At 44.7% G+C, this 22,546-nt stretch overlaps 1 protein-coding gene across 1 annotated transcript in view; it reads right to left on the reverse strand.

Moving 5' to 3' along the window:
- The window catches only part of LOC121567293 (protein furry homolog), a 207,458-nt gene that overhangs the window by 132,709 nt on the left and 52,203 nt on the right, over window positions 1–22,546 (reverse strand). Inside the window, exons 23-36 of the mRNA XM_045218226.1 lie at window positions 21,067–21,253; window positions 16,726–16,850; window positions 15,870–15,927; window positions 15,540–15,631; window positions 14,857–15,029; window positions 12,297–12,457; window positions 9,354–9,464; window positions 8,248–8,402; window positions 6,339–6,438; window positions 5,659–5,830; window positions 4,218–4,483; window positions 3,889–4,035; window positions 3,386–3,560; window positions 3,032–3,122 (exon numbers count right to left, since the gene is read on the reverse strand). Coding sequence (XP_045074161.1) covers window positions 3,032–3,122; window positions 3,386–3,560; window positions 3,889–4,035; window positions 4,218–4,483; window positions 5,659–5,830; window positions 6,339–6,438; window positions 8,248–8,402; window positions 9,354–9,464; window positions 12,297–12,457; window positions 14,857–15,029; window positions 15,540–15,631; window positions 15,870–15,927; window positions 16,726–16,850; window positions 21,067–21,253 — 2,013 coding nt within the window. The remainder of the gene's footprint in view (window positions 1–3,031; window positions 3,123–3,385; window positions 3,561–3,888; window positions 4,036–4,217; window positions 4,484–5,658; window positions 5,831–6,338; window positions 6,439–8,247; window positions 8,403–9,353; window positions 9,465–12,296; window positions 12,458–14,856; window positions 15,030–15,539; window positions 15,632–15,869; window positions 15,928–16,725; window positions 16,851–21,066; window positions 21,254–22,546) is intronic.

Below are 22,546 nucleotides of genomic sequence, written 5' to 3' on the forward strand. Positions count from 1 at the left end.
TAAACCCGAGAAACTGAGTCTGAGAAACATGAAATTCACACTTCTCAGGTTTAACATAGAGGTGATTGTCAAGGAGCCTCTGGAGAACCCGGCTAACATGCCCCTCATGCTCCTTCAGTGACCTCGAGAAGATGAGGATATCGTCCAGGTACACGAAGACGAACAGATTAAGCATATCCCGGAGAACATCATTAATCAGGGCTTGGAATACTGCGGGGGCATTGGTGAGCCCGAACGGCATCACCCGATATTCATAGTGCCCCGTGGGCGTGTTGAACGCCGTCTTCCATTCGTCACCTTGCCGGATCCGCACGAGATGGTAAGCATTGCGGAGATCCAGTTTAGAAAAAATGGAAGCCCCTTGAAGCAGCTCAAAAGCAGTGGCCATGAGAGGAAGAGGATATCGATTCCGAACCGTGATCTTGTTGAGTCCCCGGTAATCAATACAAGGCCTAAGACCCCGTCCTTCTTTTCAACAAAAAAGAAGCCCGCCCCAGCCGGGGAAGTAGAGGCATGGATGAGGCCGGCTGCCAAGGACTCCTTAATGTAGGTGTCCATAGCTGCGTGCTCGGGGGAGGACAAGGAAAAGATCCGACCTCTAGGAGGGCAGCACCCAGGGAGTAGATCAATGGCACAGTCATACGTGCGATGAGGCGGTAAGGAAGTAGCCCGGGCCTTGCTGAACACAGCCTTGAACCGATGGTAAACACTGGGGACTAGGAGACGTCAACAGACTCTTGAAACTGGGTACTAGGGGCTGAGGGACTCTGAAGCATGCAGGTGAGTTGGCAAGTGGGACCCCAGCTTAGAATGGTGCCAGTAGGCCAGTCGATCTGGGGATTATGTCTGCATAGCCAAGGGTGACCCAGGATAATAGGATACTCGGGAGAGTCAATGAGATAGAAGGTTTCCTCCTGCTGGTGTTGAGAGATGGTAAGTCGCAGGGACTGAGTCGCCTCTGTAACCTTTCCTGGTTCCAGAGGTCTGCCATCTAAGGCTGTAACTGCCTGGGGATGAGGAAGTAGTTGGGTAGGGATCTTAAGTTCCTTAGCCAAGGTTACATCCAGGAAATCACCTGCGGCACCGGAATCGATCATAGCCTGGACCCGATGCTGGTGGCCCTCCCAGGACAGAGTGGCTGGAATAGCCAGGACAGCGTTAGTAGGAGGAGCTCTAATTCTCCCCATCACAGCCCTCCTGTAGCTGGGCGGGGACTGGCGTTTCCGAAAGCTCGGGGCAAGTGGATCGGAAGTGGCCGGCAACCCCGCAGTAGAGGCACCGACGCTCCCTCATGCGACGTTCCCTTTCATTGGGAGAAAGCCTGGAACGGCCTAACTGCATGCTCTCCGGGGAATCCTGGAGCAGTTCAGGAGCCGGGGAAGCTCTGAATGACGGAGTCCAAACAGGAGAAACAGAGCTGCTCCGAGGAACTTGGGACTGAGACACCTGGCGGCGAGCCGTTCTCCGCTCTCTTAGACGATTGTCCAGGCGGATGGCCAAGGCTATGAGGGACTCGAGATCTCCAGCTGGTTCTCGGGTGGCTAACTCATCTTGAAGGGGCTCAGATAACCCTCCCTGAAAGCAGACCCTCAGCGCTTCATCATTCCATCCGCTCCTTGCTGCTATGGTCCGAAAATCAATGGCGAAATCTGCCGTGCTTCGGGAGCCCTGACGGAGAGACAGTAGGCGCTTGGAAGCCTCCCGCCCACTGACAGGATGATCGAACACCCGCTTGAACTCTTCTACAAATGCAGCGTGGGAATCACAACAGGCCTCCTGGGACTGCCACACCGCAGAGGCCCAGGCGAGCGCCTTGTCTGAAAGAAGGGTAATGATGTAGGCAATCTTGGAACGGTCTGTGGGAAAACTTGAGGATTGGAGCTCGAAGGTGAGGGAGCATTGGGTGAGGAAACCCTGGCAAGAGCTTGGATCCCCAGAAAAGGGCTTGGGAGGTGGTAGTCGGGGCTCCGCCAACCGAGAAGGCCTGTCGTCACTGGGAGGTGACCTGGGGGAAGGGAGAGGACCAAGGAGGCGTTCAAAGAGCTGGTGAAGGGAACTCATCATTTCGGCCAGGAGTTGAGAATGTCTAGCCATCAGCTCCTCTTGTCGGCTGAGAACGGCTTCATGGCGCTGGAAAGAAGCCTCATGTCGAGTGATCACCGCCAACAGGTCCTGGGAACTGAGTGTTTCTGGGTCCATGATTGACTTGGTTATTCTGTCACAAGCCGTGCTAGAACTCCGGTCTCAGATGTGGAGAGCTGGGGGTAATACCCCTTAGCCACAGAGGAGGTGTAGTAGGACCCAAATGAAACACCCAAGGCAATACTCCAGGCCAGTAGATTTAATGTAAAAACAAAGGTTCTTCGCCATTCACAAATAGTCCAACAAAAGTTCTTCTCAGAAAGAGGTATGTTAACAAAACAGGAGGCAAAACAAAATAACTCCACGAGGGGAGAAAAACAAACTAAAGATAACTTAGAAAACCTTACATGGAAAGACACGGTGGAACAAAGCAGGAGACACATAGCCAGGACTCAATAACCAAGTGAGAAACAAGGGGAAAACACACAGCTAAAATACACAAGGGGAAACAAGGCACAGGTGACCTGGATCAAGCTAATTAGGACACACGAGGAAGAACTAAGGCAGAGGGGAACACAGATGACCTCTAGAGGCCCGGAGACAAACAGGAGGCAGGAAGCTGACACATTGTACCTCTATATAAACATTCCTCACGTCGTGGTCTTATTTTCATGGACAGATTTTGGGCGGAGTAAACCCCCTCGCTTCGCCTCTTCCTCTCTGCTACTGCTGATCTTATATTACATCACATTTCACCTAACCTGGTCCCAGATGTGACAATGAAGGAGTTGACATGATAACACAAACAGATCTGGTCCCAGATCCCTTTGTGCTGTTTAGTCAACTTCCATGGTTGTTGACATACCAAACGACCTATAGGAGTTGGCAAAACAGCAGAAAGAAATGTGAGACCAAGCCCCAGTCCAAGTACTCTACTGTGATACTATACCTCTCTTCATTCTCCTTGGCTGCTTTAGTGTCATCTGCGTCAGGGAAACTCTCTTGGCCAGCAACTATAGTGTTGCTACTGGATTTTGTACCTAAAAAAGTAACAGACATAATTAAGTGTTTATAGACACAAATAATTCAAACATACATATTGTGAAAGTTTTGAAAAATGTCAAACTTGTGATAAAAAATCTGATCTGGTTACCTTCCTGTGTGTAACATTATGTTACTACCAAAGGTGCCAGTGGAGGTCTATATGTCCAGTCTGACTGTTGGTGTGTTCGTTCGTGTGTGTGGTAGTGTGTTCGTTCATGTTCGTGTTTGTGTGTTCGTATGTCTGTGTGCGTTTCTGTACCTATACCTGAGGCGGCGGTGGAGGCCGTGCAGGTGGCAGCAAAGCGGTAGAAAGGTGGGTTGTCACAGTGCTGTACCACAGGGTTGACCGGGTCTGTCTGCTGCAGCTCAAACAACAGCTCCTCCATGGTCTGAATGGTGTTGTTACGACACAGGTAGATCACCACCTTCTTGATCTGGAAAACACACGGAAGTAGGAACACACGCATACACGCGTGCACACACACACACACACACACACACACACACACACACACACACACACACACACACACAAACCAAGGGTTAGGATTAGAGATAGGATTCGTTTTCTGTATGGTTCTAAGGCAGCGGGATTCAAGTTATTTCTCTGTAGGGTTCTAAGGTATCAGGATTCGTTTTCTCTGTATTGTTCTAAGGCTGCGGGGTTGAGCTTAATTATCTTTTTGTATATTCTTGGTGGTTTTACTTACAATTTATTCAGACAGTAATGGAATTAGAGGGGTTCTAATGCAGCAGACTCACATAAGGCAGCAGAGAAGTGTCGCTGCTCACTCCACACAGACTGACGAGGAACTGCAGGGTGGTCCTCAGATTGTTGGGCCACGTGTCGTTACTGACCAGAGCGTTCCAGACATTCTCCATCTCTGGTCCTGGGACGTCATCACCGTACTGACAGGACAAGGCAGAGCATCAGCGATTAGTAATATTAACAATAGAATGACAACTTTCACTGAGCAAAACATATATGTGGTCATATTTGTATTGTAAGTGCTAATGTGCTAAGTGTTATTTCTCCCATGTTTCCTGTATGTTGTCTGCCTTTCAACGAGCAATGTACAGACCCTCCTCACCTTGGCGGTCATGAACATGAGGTTGTTGAGGACCAGCGAGGTGGCCTGCAGCGAGCCCCAGCCCATTCCTCTTAGGGTGTGTTGGGGGACCTGTCCCACGGTGGTGCCTGTCCGGCCCGGGGTCTCCTCCTCAGGGCTGCAGGGACTGGAGACTGGTGGCAGCAGGCAGCTGTCCATCAACTCGATGTTAGAGAGCCAGGGCAGCAGGTAGGTCAGCATGATCTGACGGCCATTTGGATGGGTCGTAGGGAAACGCTGGCTAACCTCTGGGACAGGAGAGAGAAACACAACCGAGCAGAAACCGTAAGTTTATGAATTTATACAAAGTCATAAATAATTGTTACAAAGTCAGTCCCTCCAGGATTTCGCTGCATTTGTTTGTGGTATTTGTAGATACAAATACTTGATTTTGGTGTGGCAATTATGACATTTTGCATGATGAAAATGCAGTGATGGGGGAAACATTTGTTGATGTGTGGCTTGATTTAACAATGTTATGTGGTAAAAGTGATTGATTTGTAAAAGTGGTGATTGGTTAAAATGGAGAGCCCTTTTTTGCAGTGCGTGATCGGACAGTTTTATGCGGTAATATTGCGGTGATTTGACTGTTACATATGGTAATAGTGCAGTGAATGGTCAAATTTGCAAGACCTCGCTTCACATACGGGAAATTATAGATTTTGCTAAAAAAAATGTTTTTGCAGAATTGCTCAATCCTGGAGGGACTATACAGTTGTCCTCTGCAGAGGTGGGGGTAGTAGCATTTTAAAAACAAACAGGCTCATTATGTCATATGTGCTGATCTAGAATCAGTTTTGCCCTTTAGATCATAATGAATCATATTATTATGGACAGGGAGGACCTGATCCTAAATCAGCACTCCTACTCCGAAACGCTTGATAAATACAGGCCCTGTTGCTTAAAAGGGTTTAAAGCTAATATACATTTTATAGTTGAATACCAATGAGGTAAAGACCTGTGCACAGCAGTGCACCTTCTACAAGGTGCTGGTAATGGCAGGAAGACGGAGAGACACAGTTGAAAAACGGCACAGTTGAGGAAACAACGACTGCCGATCAATACTTATTTTATTGAATCAACGTCGTCGATCCTCGTCGTTGTCTGTTTTCACCCGTGTTTTTGATAACTGAATACTGAGTCTCCATCATTTGATAATAACTGATGATCTGTGTATTTATTTGGTCCACTTTATACTGACAAAATCCTTCTGACTCACAACCCACTTCACTGTTGCTATGGCAAAGAGCAGTGGGAGCTTCTATAGCTAACTGACAACGAGCCTTTTTGAGTGGGAGGAGCCATCCTAACACAAGAACAACACATTTAGCAGGAAGCCAAATGAAGATGACCTGCTTGTGAGTACTACGTGAGTACCATACAGACACACACACACACACACACACACACAGACACAGCTTACCTGAGAAGAGAGGCAGAGTGAGTTCAGGGTATATCCTAGCCAGTTGCTGTGAGAGCTGGGCTAGAGAGACACTATAGAGGGGAGGCAGAGGTCCATGGGTCCTACACAGGATGCTACTGGGCTTCTGGTCTGCTATCCTCTTGGAACACACGGACAGCTTTGCCTCCAGAATCTGGTTATCAAGGAAGAAAACACACACTCTTAGTCCAGGATATTATCAGTCAGGTTTGGGGTCAATTCTAATTCAATTCACAGGTTGACGTTTATTGGGATAAGTCTTGTCCTTGAGGCAGAACTGAGCGATTACCGCTAGATGGGCCAGCTGCAAAGTAAACATTTGCTTTTTGGTCTTAATTTAAGGTTTGGGTTAGGCATTAGGGTTAGCAGTGTGGTTAGGGTTAAGGTTAGGTTAAATATAATGACTTTGGCTGTGCCAGCTAGTGACCACTCTGCAACGCTGCCTCCAGAACAAGATTCATGACAAAAAAACTTTAACCTGCATTAATTTCAGTCAATACGGGAAGTAAACTGAAAAAACCCTGTTATCAGTTTACAATGGAAGGATATCATACCTTACATTGGTCAGTAAAACTTTATTTGGATAGTCATCTATGTACATGCTACTGATTGAGTCTATTGGTTTGTTGAGCGTCCATAGACTCTGTGGTCTTGGTCCTTACCTGCATTAGCTGCATTGAGATTTCATAAATTTCCCTGCTGGTATCTGATGTCTTGAAGAGCACCAAATTCATCAAAGTCACGATGTCACAGGGGTAGTTTCTGCAAGTGAAATAATCAAGATGAATATTTAGTAAGACTTTACAGTACTTAATAAACCTTGTAGGTCTAAATCATTATGATTAAGTTATAATGCATCATAAGACATGTCATGGACAGGTATATCATAATGTCTTCAATCATCTCACAATGATCCTGACAAAAAAGTCAATTGAAATAACATAGACATAACCTATGTTAAGGTATAAATCAGGTGTCCACTCTGCCCAGTGGTGATAAAATTGCACTTTTCCAAGACAAATATGATTATTCATGTTCTGAATCGTTCAGTGGGGTCTTCTCTAACATATTATTAACATTATATTCAAAAAGTCGGATTTCGTAAGCGAATACATCCGATAATAAGCACCAAGCTCTGCTGACATAGCGGTTCAGGTTTCTCGTAACAACTTTTGAGGATTTTACATTTTGTGGTCGTCATCTTCAAAGTTGTTTCCACGGGTCGCAAAAAGCAAAATTAGCATGACACGAGCTGAATGAAATGTAAAAGACTTTGAAAATAAAAGGCTTGGTATACGCTCAGTGCTCCGTTGACAATTCACAGAGATAAGCTTTTTTTGGTGAGAAATCTTAGAAAAAGAACAGGAATTTCGAATGAATATGAAAAGTGTATACTAAAATATGATACTGTCAAAATCAATATCCATCTTACCTCTATATTGTTTTTTTGTCCTGCGGATTTCGAGAAGAAAGATTACGAGTTCAACAGGAAAGTAGCATGTCAGGTAGCCAGCTATGTATATTTTGAACCTAGGTAGCCAGCAATGTATATTTTGAACCTAGGTAGCCAGCTATGTATATTTTGAACCTAGGTAGCCAGCTATGTATATTTTGAACCTAGGTAGCCAGCTATGTATATTTTGAACCTAGGTAGCCAGCTATGTATATTTTGAACCTAGGTAGCCAGTAGCCTTAATTCTTGCACAGAACCCAGCCTAGCTGACGTGATGCAATTTTCCAGATTTTTGACCACTTTTTTTCCTCTGGCCTCCGTTGATTTAGTCAACCTAATTCTGGCCACCAAGGGCAAAAACTTCAATAACTTTTGAACGGATTATGATAGAGACTTGAGGTTTGGACCATTGGTTTTCTTAGAGGATTATCTACATATTATTTTATTAACATATTATTTTACCCATTGGTCATAATTTGAGTTTTTGATCGGACCCCTAGTATAAAGCATTATACCAGCAGGTTAAAGTATTACAGAATATTTAACCAAATAGTGATGCTTCAGTTCAGTATTTGAAGTGTAAGGTTGAGTTATGTTACAGAGAGGTGCATTAGATCAGTTCCTACTCATGATGTCTATGGTAGAGCGGTCCCTACCAATGTCTATGGTAGAGCAGTTCCTACCAATCATGTCTATTTTATTTATTTATTTTTTATTTTATTTTACCTTTATTTAACTAGGCAAGTCAGTTAAGAACAAATTCTTATTTACAATGACGGCCTACACCGGCCAAACCCGGACGACACTGGGCGCCGCCCTATGGGACTCCTAATCACGGCCGGTTGTGATACAGCCTGGAATCGAACCAGGGGGTCTGTAGTGAGGCACTGCACTGAGATGCAGTGCCTTAGACCACTGCGCCACTCGGGAGCCCTATGGTAGAGTGGTTACTATCAATGATCTCTATGGTTCTTAACTTAGTTAGTACCTGCTGCCACGGAAGGTGACTGAGTAGTTCCTACTTGCTTCCATTAATATCCTATGGTTATTAACTTTCTACTTGTGCCAGAGACGGTGGAATTAGAAGGGATCTTACCAGTGATGTCTGTAGTTCCTACCTGCTGCCACAGATGGTGGCGATGGCCTTGAAACAGCCAGAGGCCAGTTGGTAGGAGCCGGTGAAGCAGCGGTCGACCGCCCAGTTAAACAGGTTGACCTGGTCAGCATTCAACTCCAGCAGCAGAATAACTACCTCACAGCCCAGCTGGTGAACCTAGAGGTCAATGACAGGTGGTCAGTGCGAGTGTGTGTGCGACCACCATCAACTAATTTGAGCATCCAAACTACCGGATAAATCATGCATCTTCAATGACGATTTGACTGTTGGCGATGCGAGCAAAGTTGAACTTGATTAAAATCACTAGGGATGTTGCTGTGCAATACCGAATGGGGGAGGGAAAGCCTCAGACAAAAATATTCTATACTACAGTATATCCATTTAGAAATATGGGGTGTAAAAGGTTTCCTCGTTTTAAAAGCCTTGAGTAAGACTAGCCTGAAAGGATAGTAGAAGCTATATGTCATCTGTCATAGCAGGATTAATCACATTTTCTGGGCTACATGCCCAGTTTTTACTGTTCATTCTAAGGTTAAAGAATGTAAACACTAGCCTGGTCCCAGATCTGTTTGTGTTGTATAGCTGACATTGACCATACGAGTTGGCAAGACAGCACAAACAGATCTGGGACAAGGATATGTAAACAGGACACAATATGAAAGTCAACTTTGCCCCGGAGAAAGAATGAGGGAGACATATACAGAGAGGGACAGGTGCTTAATCCAGCCAGTCATGGTAAATTGACAAATAATTGAGCAAATTACACTGAGACAAAGGACAACATTCACTGCCTCCCCGCACCTGATCAAAACAACAGGGAACAGTTGGCATGTTTTACTGCGAGGAAACTAAGCAAACTATCAGAGGGCTATTTGGGTCATTGTGTGTGTGTGTGCGCGCGCAGCTATTTACATTTTATGGGTTAGGATTAGGGTTAGAATTAGGATTAGGGGTTATGTTTAGGGTTTGGGTTAGAGTTACATGTTAGGGTAAGGGTAAGGTTTAGGGTTAGGTGATAGGGTAAATAGGATTTTGAATGGAAATTAATTTTAGATCCCCACGAGGATAGAAGAACAAAACATGGGTGTGTGTGGCCACATCACATACCCGTATGTCCTGGCAGGCTAGTATGTTATCCAGCCACTTATAGAGGTATCCTTCTGGGGACAGTCCAACGTTGTCGAACACAGGTCCACAGCACAACACAGCAGACATGGCCTAGAGAAACAAACACACCCACTCTAGAAACAGTAGGACATGGCAGAAGGACCAACCCCCTGCTCAAACTCAGGATGACTTCAGACACCTCGTCCTTAACAAAGGTTGGGTGCTGTATAGCTTCTGTACCATCACGCTGTGGCTTCCAGCACTAACCATAAAGGTTGGGTAGTGCTGCATATACAGTGCCTTCAGAAAGTATTCACACTCCTTGACTTTTTCCACATTTTGTTGTGTTACAGCCTGAATTTAAAATTGATTACATTTAGATTTTTACACACAATACCCCATAATGTCAAAGTGGAATTGTGTTTTTCAAAATGTTTACAAATTAATAAAAAATGAAAAGCTGAAATGTCTTGAGTCAATAAGCATTCAACAGTTATTAATTACACTTTGGATGGTGTATCAATACACCCAGTCACTACAAAGATACAGGCATCCTTCCTAACTCAGCTGCCAGAGAGGAAGGAAACCGCTCAGGGATTTCACCATGAGGTCAATGGTGACTTTAAAACAGTTAGAGTTTAATGTAGTTACTCCACAATACTAACCTAATTGACAGAGTGAAAAGGAAGCCTGTACAGAATAAAAATATTCCAAAACAGGCATCCTGTTTGCAATAAGGCACTAAATTAATACTGCTAAAAATGTGACAAACGCACTTAACACGTTGTATTCAGGTAGAACCCTTTTGGGTTCCATGTAGAACCCTCTGTGGAAAGGGTTCTATATGGAACCCAAAATGGTTATACTTGGAACCAAAAGGGTTCTTCAAATGGTTTTCCTATGGGGACAGCTGAAGAACACTTTTAGGTTCTAGATAGCACCTATTTTTCTAAGAGTGTACCTCCCAACAACACAGTGATAGTGTTTCAAAGCCTGTTGGGACAATGGGGTGAACCACTGGTACAGAAGCTGATTGAAATGTCCAGCAGTTCTCCATGCAAAGTAGATGGTCTCCCTGTCACGGTCTTTGTTTGCTGTAGATCAATCAACAACGCTGACATCATTTTAAAGGGTGTGTCCCCCTTTGCGCCAAGACACACCGCAAACAGTCAGTCAACTGGACTGCAAACAGTCAGTCAACTGGACTGCAAACAGTCAGTCAACTGGACTGGAATGTCTCCAGCATAGGCTTGCTTGGTCAACATCATCACATCTCATTTATAACCTAACATTTCTTAGAGACATCGGATTCTATGTTGTCTTGACATGGTTTGGATTCCAGCTATACATTTCCCCTGGTCCATAAGGTATGGCTTTTAAATATATATGTGGAGTTGAGGGATAAAGTTAGAAAATGGGTGACTCCACGGTTTGTCTGGACTGGAGTCAAAATTAGCGGCAGCTGGGAAAAGTTTAAATTTAGCACTGGCTAAACTGCGAATTGACATTGCCGCATTGTACGGTAACTTAAAACCACATGCAGCACTTTGTTTCCTTATCATTTCCAAAGCACAGGTTTTACAAGTAGTGCTGTAGAACCAGGGAAATCTCCCATGAGGAACAATATGTACTTTAACCCTTAACACAGACAGAAAGGTGTTAATGTGAATAAGAGGTTCTGGAGTTCAGAGGAAGTGGGATGGAGAGTTGATGTACTACGGCATGTAAGTGGACAACTGTCTGGCCTAGACGGTCAACTCTGAACTAATACCCGATACCCAGAAGGCCAGATTACAACCAGATAAAAACATTTTAACTGATGTCATCAAAATGCCTGGGAAACATCATATTTTGTAATCTGGTTGTAGTGACGTCAGATTACAACCAGGTAAAGACACGTTTTTTTGGTCACTAAAAAGACTTCTGTCCTTTTTCAATAGAACACAACCTGACCATAACATCACATAAAAATATCCAAATGTCAGCCTGACGTCTTTTCAACCACTTTGCCCACTGGGTACAGCCAAATGAGGATTTATTTCTGGGAGTTTTCCATTGCTGTTGTGCTACTGCTTGGTCTTCCCGGGACTAGGCAAGGTTACTGTTTAGTTTAGTTTATTAAGACTGCACATTCAGCAGCTACTCTTCCTGGGGTCCACATAAAACATACTAATACATGACAAAGTACAGAACAGTTATAGACAAGAACATCATAAGATATTACATTAAATAAAAATTTGAAATAACAGTTATATAGAGGAAAGACACCAAAAATACTATTTACACACTATTCATACACTGAGTGTACAAAACATTAAGAAAACCTTCCTAATATAGAGTTGAACCCCCCCACACCCTCCTTTTGCCCTCAGAACAGCCTCAATTTGTCGGGGCATGGGATCTACAAGGTGTCGAAAGCGTTTCACAGGATGCTGGCCCATGTTGACTCCAATGCTTCCCACAGTTGTCAAGTTGGCTGGATGTCCTTTGGGTGGTGGACCATTCTTGAGACACACGGGGAACTGATGAGTGTGTAAAACCCAGCAGTGTTGCAGTTCGTGACACAAACTGGTGCGCCTGGCCCCGTTCAAAGACACTTCAATCTTTTGTCTTGCCCAGTCAGCCTCTGAATGGCACACATACACAATCCATGTCTCAATTGTCTTAAGGCTTGAAAATTATTCTTTAACGTGTCTCCTCCCTTCATCTACACTGATTGAAGTGGATTTAACAAGTGACATCAATAAGGGATCATAGCTTTCACCTGGATTCACCTGGTCAGTCTATGTCATGGAAAGAGCAGGTGTTCATAATGTGTTGTACACTCAGTGTATATACAGTACAATTAAATTAAATAAAAAACAGATACAACTGTTAAGCACTTTGTGACAAATGGTTTAGTAAAAGCACTATACAAATAACACATGTGATTGATTGATGTACCTTGAGGGCGCAGTACTGGTATCTGGTGATCTGGTGGTTCCTGTCACTGTACCGATCAAGAGGCGTGAACATGACGCTGAAGGGACCGGCCCATTGGCTGAACAGGATGAAGAGGTGGTGCCTTAGGCTCTGCTGCGGGAACAGGAAGCGTCGGTGGTGTACTGGAGGAGAAGAGGAGGAGAGGAAGAAGAGAAGGACAGTAAAATGTCCCAGTTAGTCCCCTTCTCAGAACAGTCTCTGGGCATCACAATCACTGGGGCATTACAAACTGATACTGTATGGGCTGAGTGACTAAGCATTTCCTGAGAGAGAGCCTATGAAATCACTGGGGCATTACAAACTGCTACTGTATGGGCTGAGTGACTAAGCGTTTCCTGAGAGAGAGCCGATGAAATCACTGGGACATTACAAACTGCTACTGTATGGGCTGAGTGACTAAGCGTTTCCTGAGAGAGAGCCGATGAAATCACTGGGGCATTACAAACTTCTACTGTATGGGCTGAGTGACTAAGCGTTTCCTGAGAGAGAGCCGATGAAATCACTGGGGCATTACAAACTTCTACTGTATGGGCTGAGTGACTAAGCGTTTCCTGAGAGAGAGCCTATGAAATCACTGGGGCATTACAAACTGCTACTGTATGGGCTGAGTGACTAAGCATTTCCTGAGAGAGAGCCTATGAAATCACTGGGGCATTACAAACTGCTACTGTATGGGCTGAGTGACTAAGCATTTCCTGAGAGAGAGCCTATGAAATCACTGGGGCATTACAAACTGCTACTGTATGGGCTGAGTGACTAAGCGTTTCCTGAGAGAGAGCCTATGAAATCTCTGGGACATTACAAACTGCTAATGTATGGGCTGAGTGACTAAGCATTTCCTGAGAGAGAGCCTATGAGATCACTGGGGCATTACAAACTGCTACTGTATGGGCTGAGTGACTAAGCGTTTCCTGAGAGAGAGCCTATGAAATCTCTGGGACATTACAAACTGCTACTGTATGGGCTGAGTGACTAAGCATTTCCTGAGAGAGAGCCTATGAAATCACTGGGGCATTACAAACTGCTACTGTATAGGCTGAGTGACTAAGCATTTCCTGAGAGAGTGCCTATGAAATCACTGGGGCATTACAAACTGCTACTGTATGGGCTGAGTGACTAAGCATTTCCTGAGAGAGTGCCTATGAAATCACTGGGACATTACAAACTGCTACTGTATGGGCTGAGTGACTAGCATTTCCTGAGAGAGAGCCTATGAAATCACTGGGGCATTACAAACCGCTACTGTATGGGCTGAGTGACTAAGCGTTTCCTGAGAGAGAGCCTATGAAATCACTGGGGCATTACAAACTTCTACTGTATGGGCTGAGTGACTAAGCATTTCCTGAGAGAGAGCCTATGAAATCACTGGGGCATTACAAACCGCTACTGTATGGGCTGAGTGACTAAGCGTTTCCTGAGAGAGAGCCTATGAAATCACTGGGGCATTACAAACTTCTACTGTATGGGCTGAGTGACTAAGTGTTTCCTGAGAGAGAGCCTATGCTGAATCCCAAACCGGTTCTTCCCCTTTCCCTTCCCCTCGGCCCTCCATTTGCCCATTCACGTGTGCCTCCGACATATGCACAAGTGTCCCAAAGTTGAGGTAGTGAAAATGATTGAGGGTGTAGGGGCTAATTACACCGTCAGATAGCCACTTCGACCAAGCCAGCAAGGCTGCAGGCTCCAGAGCGAAGTGTTATCTCATCACACACTTCAATATGTTTGGAGTTTGCGCCATTTCATACAAAGGAATTGAGGCGTGCCTTTTTTCTGACACATGCATTTGTGTCTGATTGCGAGGCTTGACACATAAAATCAATGAAATACATCCAAATGAAATGTTTAACTGTTAATGAGATTTATATCTTGTAAAACGCCACAGGGAATTTGTTCATTTGAATGTCATGCTCATTTTATTATTTAAATGTGTAACATGAATTGCATCATCCAAGTCATAAGTGTGTCCCGAGGTTGATGGGTTTATTGATCCCCTCGCCACTCTATGGAAGTCACCCTCAGAGTTTCATCAGCAACACGTGACAATGGAGGGTCCTCCAAACGAGTTGGTAGGGGCGAGGGGCTAGTTTGGGATTCACCGATGGACAACAGTCGTGTTCCACCTCCGTCTGTCATCTCTCATTCATCAGGCAGTCAGGAAGTCTGAAGTCTGGCTGCCAATGAGTCATCATCTGCCCTTGCCTTCCCCATTTAAGCTGCACTATTTTAGGACTGGTGTCCCTTGGAATATGGCCAAATCAAGATCAATGTCCATGCATTCCCTAGGCCTGTACCAACCCTTGCCACATGGAGGTCTGTTTTCATCAATCATAAGCTACCAAAAAGTAGGATATTTTTGGTGACAGTGCGCATCTAGGGGGACCTGAAAACACACAAATTCTGTTGAAACACAGTTATTTTGGATCCATAAGGCTCTGTTCAAAAGTAGTGCACTATATAGGGAAGAGGGTGCCGTTTGGGACACACCCTAAAATGTCGGCCAAAAAGTAATTTGGGCATTTACCGGGAACAGACTGGATAAGGTTGGCCATCATGGCACTGAAGTGAGCTCGGATGTCCTTGAGGATCTCCAGCTCTTTGTCGTTCTCCGCCTCCAGAAGCATCCGCGTCAGGTCCACGTACTCCAGGAACAGAGCTCCCAGGGCCAACGTGTCCCGCTCCAGAGCCCCATTGGTGCTGTGGACACCAGACAGACACACAGACAGATGGACAGATAGAAGAGAACATCAGTCAAGACAACAGTTCATTTACTTTATTTACATTTTCAAAACCATACTGTTGCTTTCACATCCAAGAGAGGACAGAGGTATTCTGTGGGTCCTGTGCTGCCCAGTGTGCTGGGCAGTGTCTCCAGCATGACCGTGAGTGTGCCAGTGAGCATGTCAGTGAGTGTGGATTGTGTGTCAGAGAGTGTGTGAGAGAGTGTGTCAGAGAGTGTGGGTTATGTCAGAGAGCGTGTCAGTGAGCGTGTCAGTGATTCACAGGAGGTTGGTGGCACCTTAATTGGGGAGGATGGGCTCATGGTAATGGCTGGAGCAGAATGGGTGGAATGGTATCAAATACACCCAGCACATTGTTTCCATGTGTTTGATCCCATTCCATTTGCTCCGTTCCGGCCATTATTAAGAGTCGTCCTCCCCTCAGCAGCCTCCTGTACAGTGATTGGTCAGTGAATGGGACTCTAACCTATCACTGATGACACCAGAGTCAGCCAGCAGCTCAAAGATCCTCAGCAGCTGCAGCCTCAGGAGGTCTCTCCTCTCACGACGCTTCTTGTTCTGAGACAGAGAGACAGAGAGAGGGGGAGGAGCGAGAGAGATAAAGAGATAGAATGGGAGGAAAAGAGAGACGAGAGATCCATCAGATAGGCACTTCTTCAAATAGCTGTTTCATCTACAACGTGTCATCAGGCAATGACCTCCCCTCTATATTCAATGACTTGCAATATGTTGCAAAGTAGTAGTTGTGTATGTAAGAACAATGGGGTGCGTTATGATGATTATGCCCATAGCTCACCTCTGGTCTTCTCTCCAAAGTCTCCTTCATTAAAGGATGCAGCTCCTCTAACAGCTCTCTAGACACACACAGAATTACATATAGAACTCTAGAATGGACATTTGGATCCTAGCAACATGCCTAAAAAACATCCATCTTGCTCAGGAAACCTTTCATTCTAGAAAAGGATCAAATGTGGTATAATATCATATATGTGGTATAATATCATATATCACTGTATGTATGTTAGCTAGTTAGTAATTTAATAGGATCTCTGTGATTACATAAATGATATACTATACCAAAGAGGCCATATGTTCTGAAATGTGATGAAAAACAATTTCACAAACATTCACAAAAAAGCACAGTAGATTGAGCCTTGCAGTGTTTTGCACTGATTAAATTGATTTCCAAGAAAAGGGTATTTGGGCAAAAATTAGGTCTACCCGGAACAAAGAGAAGGGGATATGTCCAAACTGAAAAAGACTGGAATGTACCACTCTGTGTTCAATCCCTCACATTAAACCAATTAATATCTCAAGTTTCTGTTTGACTGAATAAAAGGGTGTAGGGTGAAGTTTCCTCTAGCTGCGTATCTTGGGTCAGTTTAGCAATTTCCCCATTTATGGTTACGGTTCGGAACGGGGGAGGGGAAGCTGATCCTTGATCTGTACCTAGGGGAAACTTCTCCCTGGAGTGGAGGTAAGACACTGATAAATCACCCAGGTGTGCTGCTACATGTCAAATATAACTGGAATGATTATTGCCATAATCACGTACTGAGGAAATTCTTAAAACAAATAGCCTTTGCTTAGCTAACTCCTACACTGATCAGGGGCAACTTTAGTGTGTATGTGTGTGTGCGAGCGTGTTGTACCTGAAGACCAGGGAGTTGGTGCGTCCAAAGCCCAGCACCAAGGACTCTGTCAACTCGATGCTCTCTGCTCTCATTAGAGGGACCAGCTGCTTCAGGAGCCACGCCACTGAGGGGGTCCCAATCACCTGGTACACACACACACAAAACATTGTACATCACAGACAACTCAGTCACGTTCACCTGGTACACACACAAAACATTGTACAACCCAGTGCCAATCACTTGAGGAGCGTTCAACCAGGCTTCTGTTTGCGGCAGAACATGTTACCTAGTCACAATTTCAGTTGGACGATTTGAATGAATATTCCAAAATGTTACGGTGAAAAATCGAACAGCTAATTTTTGTAAGGCATTTTAGTGCCAATAATCAAACTGCAAATGACTCATTTGCTATTCCTATTACATTTAATATACACTACCAGTCAAAAGTTTGGACACACCTACTCATTCAAGGGTTTTTCTTTATTTTTACTATTTTTTACATTGTAGAATAATAGTGAAGACATCAAAACTATGAAATAACACATATGGAATCATGTAGTAACCCAAAAAGTGTTAAACAAATCAAAATATATTTTATATTTGAGATTGTTCAAAGTAGCCACCCTTTGCATTGATGACAGCTTTGCACACTCTTGGCATTCTCTCAACAAGCTTCATGAGGTAGTCACCTGGAATGCATTTCAATTAACAGGTGTGCCTTCTTAACCCTCCCGTTGTCCTAGGGTCAAAATGACCCGCCACTGTGTTGAACCAACTTTATTTAATTTTTATATTTTTGGGATCATTTGTGAGAAGGAGGCAGTGAGACTTTAAAGAAAGTATCACTGCCTCCTTCTCACAAATGATCCAAAAAATATAAAAATTAAATAAAGTTGGTTCAACACAGTGGCGGGTCATTTTGACCCTAGGACAACGGGAGGGTTAAAAGTTAATTTGTGAAATGTCTTTCCTTCTTAATGCATTTGAGCCAATCAGTTGTGTTGTGACAAGGTAGGGGGGTATACAGAAGATAGCCGTATTTGGTAAAAGACCAAGTCCATATTAAGGCAAAAACAGCTCAAATAAGCAAAGAGAAACGACAGTCCATCATTACTTTAAGACATGAAGGTCAGTCAATACGGAACATTTCAAGAACTTTGAAAGCTTCTTCAAGTGCAGTCGCAAAAACCATCAAGCGCTATGATGAAACTGGCTCTCATGAGGACCACCACAGGAATGGAAGACCCAGAGTTATCTCTGCTGCAGAGGATAAGTTCACTAGAGTTACCAGCTTCAGAAATGGCAGCCCAAATAAATGCTTCACTGAGTTCAAGTCACAGACACATCTCAACATCAACTGTTCAGAGGGGACTGTGTGAATCAGGCCTTCATGGTCTAATTGCTGCAAAGATACCACTACTAAAGGACACCAATAAGAAGAAGAGACCTGCTTGGGCCAAGAAACACGGGCAATGGACATTAGATGTGGAAATGTGTCCTTTGGTCTGGACTCCAAATTCAAGATTTTTGGTTCCAACCGCCGTGTCTTCGTGAGATGCGGTGTGGGTGAACGGATGATCTCCACGTGTGTATTTACCACCGTAAAGCATGGAGGAGGAGGTGTTATGGTGTCGGCGTGCTTTGCTGGTGACACTGTCTGTGATTTATTTAGAATTCAAGGCACACTTAACCAGCATGGCTACCACAGCATTCTGCAGCGATACGCCATCCCATCTGGTTTGGGCTTAGTGGGACTATCATTTGTTTTTCAACAGGACAATGACCCAACACACCTCCAGGCTGTGTAAGGGCTATTTGACCAAGAAGGAGCGTGATGGAGTGCTGCATCAGATGACCTGGCCTCCAAAATCCTCCGACCTCAACCCAATTGAGATGGCTTGGGATGAGTCGGACAGCAGAGTGAAAGAAAAGCAGCCAACAAGTGCTAAGCATATGTGGGAACTCCTTCAAGACTGTTGGAAAAGCATTCCAGGTGAAGCTGGTTGAGAGAATGCCAAGAGTGTGCAAAGCTGTCATCAAGGCAAAGGGTGGCTATTTGAAGAATCTCAAATATAAAATATATTTTGATTTGTTTAACACTTTTTGGGTTACTACATGATTCCATATGTGTTATTTCATAGTTTTGATGTCTTCACTATTATTCTACAATGTAAAAAATAGTAAAAATAAAGAAAAACCCTTGAATGAGTAGGTGTGTCCAAACTTTTGACTGGTACTGTACATAAGCCTACATGGCCACATTATTATTTGTAGTGGCAGTTTAGACCCGAAATAGACACTTACGTTCGCTGCACACTACCATCTCAGACTTTGAGATAACAAATGTTTACGGTTAACACAAAACGAATGGATATGTTAGCTAACGGTAGCTAACCTTAACTAACGTTCACATACTATTTTACTTTTTGAATGCACATTTTTACATTTACATTTTAGTCATTTAGCAGACGCTCTTATCCAGAGCGACTTACAGTTAGTACACACACAAAACATTGTGCATCACACACAATTCAGTTCCAATCACCTGGTACACACACACACACAACTCAGACGTCTTTCCAAATGACAACACAACTTATTCACATGGTTTTCCAAACCAGAGCAAACCACAGTAGAAAGGATAACCATGTCACTTTACAAACTTTGAGGGGAGTTAGCTAGTTCCTATGGGGTGTTAGTTAGTCCCTGTGGGGGGTTAGTTAGTCCCTAGGTCCCTAGTTGGGAAAATCTACCTGTGAGAGGGGGAGATATCTACAGTGCATTCAGAAAGTATTCAGACCCCTTCCCTTTTTCCACATTTCGTTACGTTACAGCCTTACTCTAAAATGGATTAAATAAAACAATTATCATCAATCTACACACAATACCCCATAATGACAAAGCAAAAACAGGTTTTGTTTTCTTTTCAAATGTATTAAAAATAAAAAACAGAAATACCTTATTTGCATAAGTATTCAGACCCTTTGCTATGAGACTCGAAATTGAGCTGAGGTGCATCCTGTTTCCAGTGATCATCCTTGAGATGTTTCTATAACTTGACTGAAGTTCACCTGTGGTAAATTCTATTGATTGGACATGATTTGGAAAGGCACAAACCTGTCTATATAAGGTCCCACAGTTGACAGTGCATGTCAGAGCAAAAACCAAGCCATGAGGTTGAAGGAATTGTCCGTAGAGCTCCGAGACAGGATTGTGTTGAGGCACAGATCTGGGGAAGGGTGCCAAAAAGTTTCTGCAGTATTGAAGGTCCCCAAGAACACAGTGGCCTCCATCATTCTTAAATGGAAGAAGTCTGGAACCACCGAGACTCTTCCTAGAGCTGGCCGCCCGGCCAAACTGAGCAATCGGGGGAGAAAGGCCTTGGTCAGGGAGGTGACCAAGAACCCGATGGTCACTCTGACAGAGCTCCAGAGTTCCTCTGTGGAGATGGGAGAACCTTCCAGAAGGACAACCATCTCTGCAGCACTCCACCAATCAGGCCTTTATGGTAGAGTGTCCAGACGGAAGCCACTCCTCAGTAAAAGGCACATTACAGCCCACTTGGAGTTTGCCAAAAGGCACCTAAAGGTCTCTCAGACCATGAGAAACAAGATTGTCTGGTCTGATGAAACCAAGATTGAACTCTTTGGCCTGAATGACAAGCGTCACGTCTGGAGGAAACCTGGAACCATCCCTACGGTGAAGCATGGTGGTGGCAGCATCATGCTGTGGGGATGGCAGGGACTAGGAGACTAGTAAGGACCAAGGGAAAGATGAACGGAGCAAAGTACAGAGAAATCCTTGATGAAAACCTGAAATCAGAGCGCTCAGGACCTCAGACTGGGGCGAAGGTTCACCTTCCAACAGGACAACGACCCTAAGCACACAGCCAAGACAACGCAGGAGTGGCTTCAGGACAAGTCTCTAAATGTCCTTGAGTGGCCCAGCCAGAGCCCGGACTTGAACCTGATCAAACATCTCTGGAGAGACTTGAAAATAGCAGCGCACCGACGCTCCCCATCCAACCTGACAGAGCTTGAGAGGATCTGCAGAGAAGAATGGGAGAAACTCCCCAAATAAAGGTATGCCAAGCTTGTAGCGTCATACCCAAGAAGACTCCAGGCTGTAATCGCTGCCAAAGGTGCTTCAACAAAGTACTGAGTAAAGGTTCTGAAAACGTATGTAGATGTAATATTTTATTTATTTTACTATTTTTTAAATCTAAAAACCTGTTTTTGCTTTGTCATTATGGGGTATTGTGTGTAGATTGATGAGGGGGAAAAAACAACGTCATCCATTTTAGAATAAGGCTGTAAGATAACAAAATGTGGATAAAGTCAATTGGTCTGAATACTGTACCTTGTTGTCGTAGCTGATACTGCCGTCAGGTGTAGTGATCTCAGGGGTGGAGGCTCTCAGGTGGCCGGGGCTCATGATACTGGGCTTGGCCAGTCCAAAACACAGGATCAGGTAGTTCCTCCATAGGGTCACGTAGCTGTCCCCACCACCCGACGTGCTGCTGGCCTTCTTAGCGTATATCGGGTTACTGGAGAGACCCAAGGTAAACACACACACAGTGCATTGAAAGTGTATGGTAAGTCAAATTGAACCTTTAGGGGTGGGGGGGTTTCCTGACACAGGTTAAGCCTAGTCCTGGGCCCGTATCCACAAAGCTTCTCAGAGTAGAACATTTGTCGTACTGTAAGCGCTGAGAATAGAGACATTTTCCTCCTACTCTGATGGGTAACAATAAAAGCTATGCACGAAGCCTCTTCAGTCCCACCTAGTTGACAGATATTTAGGAGACCTCATGAGCTGTCCTAACCAGTTAAGAGTTACTGTCACGCCCTGACTCAGGGGACGCTTATATGTTGAGTCAGGGTGTGTATATTCCTTGTTGTGCTTTTTCTATGTGGGGAATCTAGTATGTATAGTTCTATGTTGGCCGGTGTGGTTCCCAATCAGAGGCAGCTGTCGCTTGTTGTCTCTGATTGGGGACCATACTTAGGCAGCCTATTGGCACTGTCTAGTTGTGGGATCTTGTTCCGTGTAAGGTTTGTTGTGTGTTACCTTAGGACTTCACGTGTCGTTGGTTTATTGTTTTGTTGTGTGTTTATTTAGTTTAATACACATTTCACACTGCGCCTTGGTCTGACCCGTCCTTCAACGAACGTGACAGAAGATCCCACCAAACGAGGACCAAGCAGCGTGCCCAGGCGGAGCGAGTAGCCATGTCACAGGTGGGCAATTTGTGGTCATGGGAGGAGAGATATTTGCGGGGAGAGGACCATGGGCTAAGGTAGATGCCCAGGCAGGAGAGGAGCAACGGCAACGCGGAGGAGGCCGGTCGAGGAGGAAGCCCGAGAAGCAGCCCCAACAAAATGTAGGGGGGGGCACACGGGGTGGTTGGCGGAGCCTAGTGTCAGAGCAGAGCCAACTCCCCGTACTCACGCGAGGAAGCGTATGACTGGGCAGGCTCCGTGTTATGCGGAGCTAAGTACTGTGTCGCCAGTGCGCCGGCACAGTCCTGTACGTCCTGTGCTTACACCACGCACGTGCCGTGCGAAGATGGGCATCCAGTCAGGACGGGGTGTGCCGGCTCAACGCTCCTGGTCTCCAGTACGCCTCCTCGGTCCCGCATATCCTGCGCCAGTTCTACGAACTGTACTTTTGATATTGACCAAATACTTATTTTCCACCATAATTTGCAAATATATTCATTAAAAATCCTACAATGTGATTTTCTGGATTTTTTTTCCTCATTTTGTCTGTCATAGTTGACGTGTACCTATGATGAAAATTACAGGCCTCTCTCATCTTTTTAAGTGGGAGAACTTGC

Source organism: Coregonus clupeaformis, chromosome 6 (genome assembly GCF_020615455.1).
Source record: "Coregonus clupeaformis isolate EN_2021a chromosome 6, ASM2061545v1, whole genome shotgun sequence".
Taxonomy (NCBI): domain Eukaryota; kingdom Metazoa; phylum Chordata; class Actinopteri; order Salmoniformes; family Salmonidae; genus Coregonus; species Coregonus clupeaformis.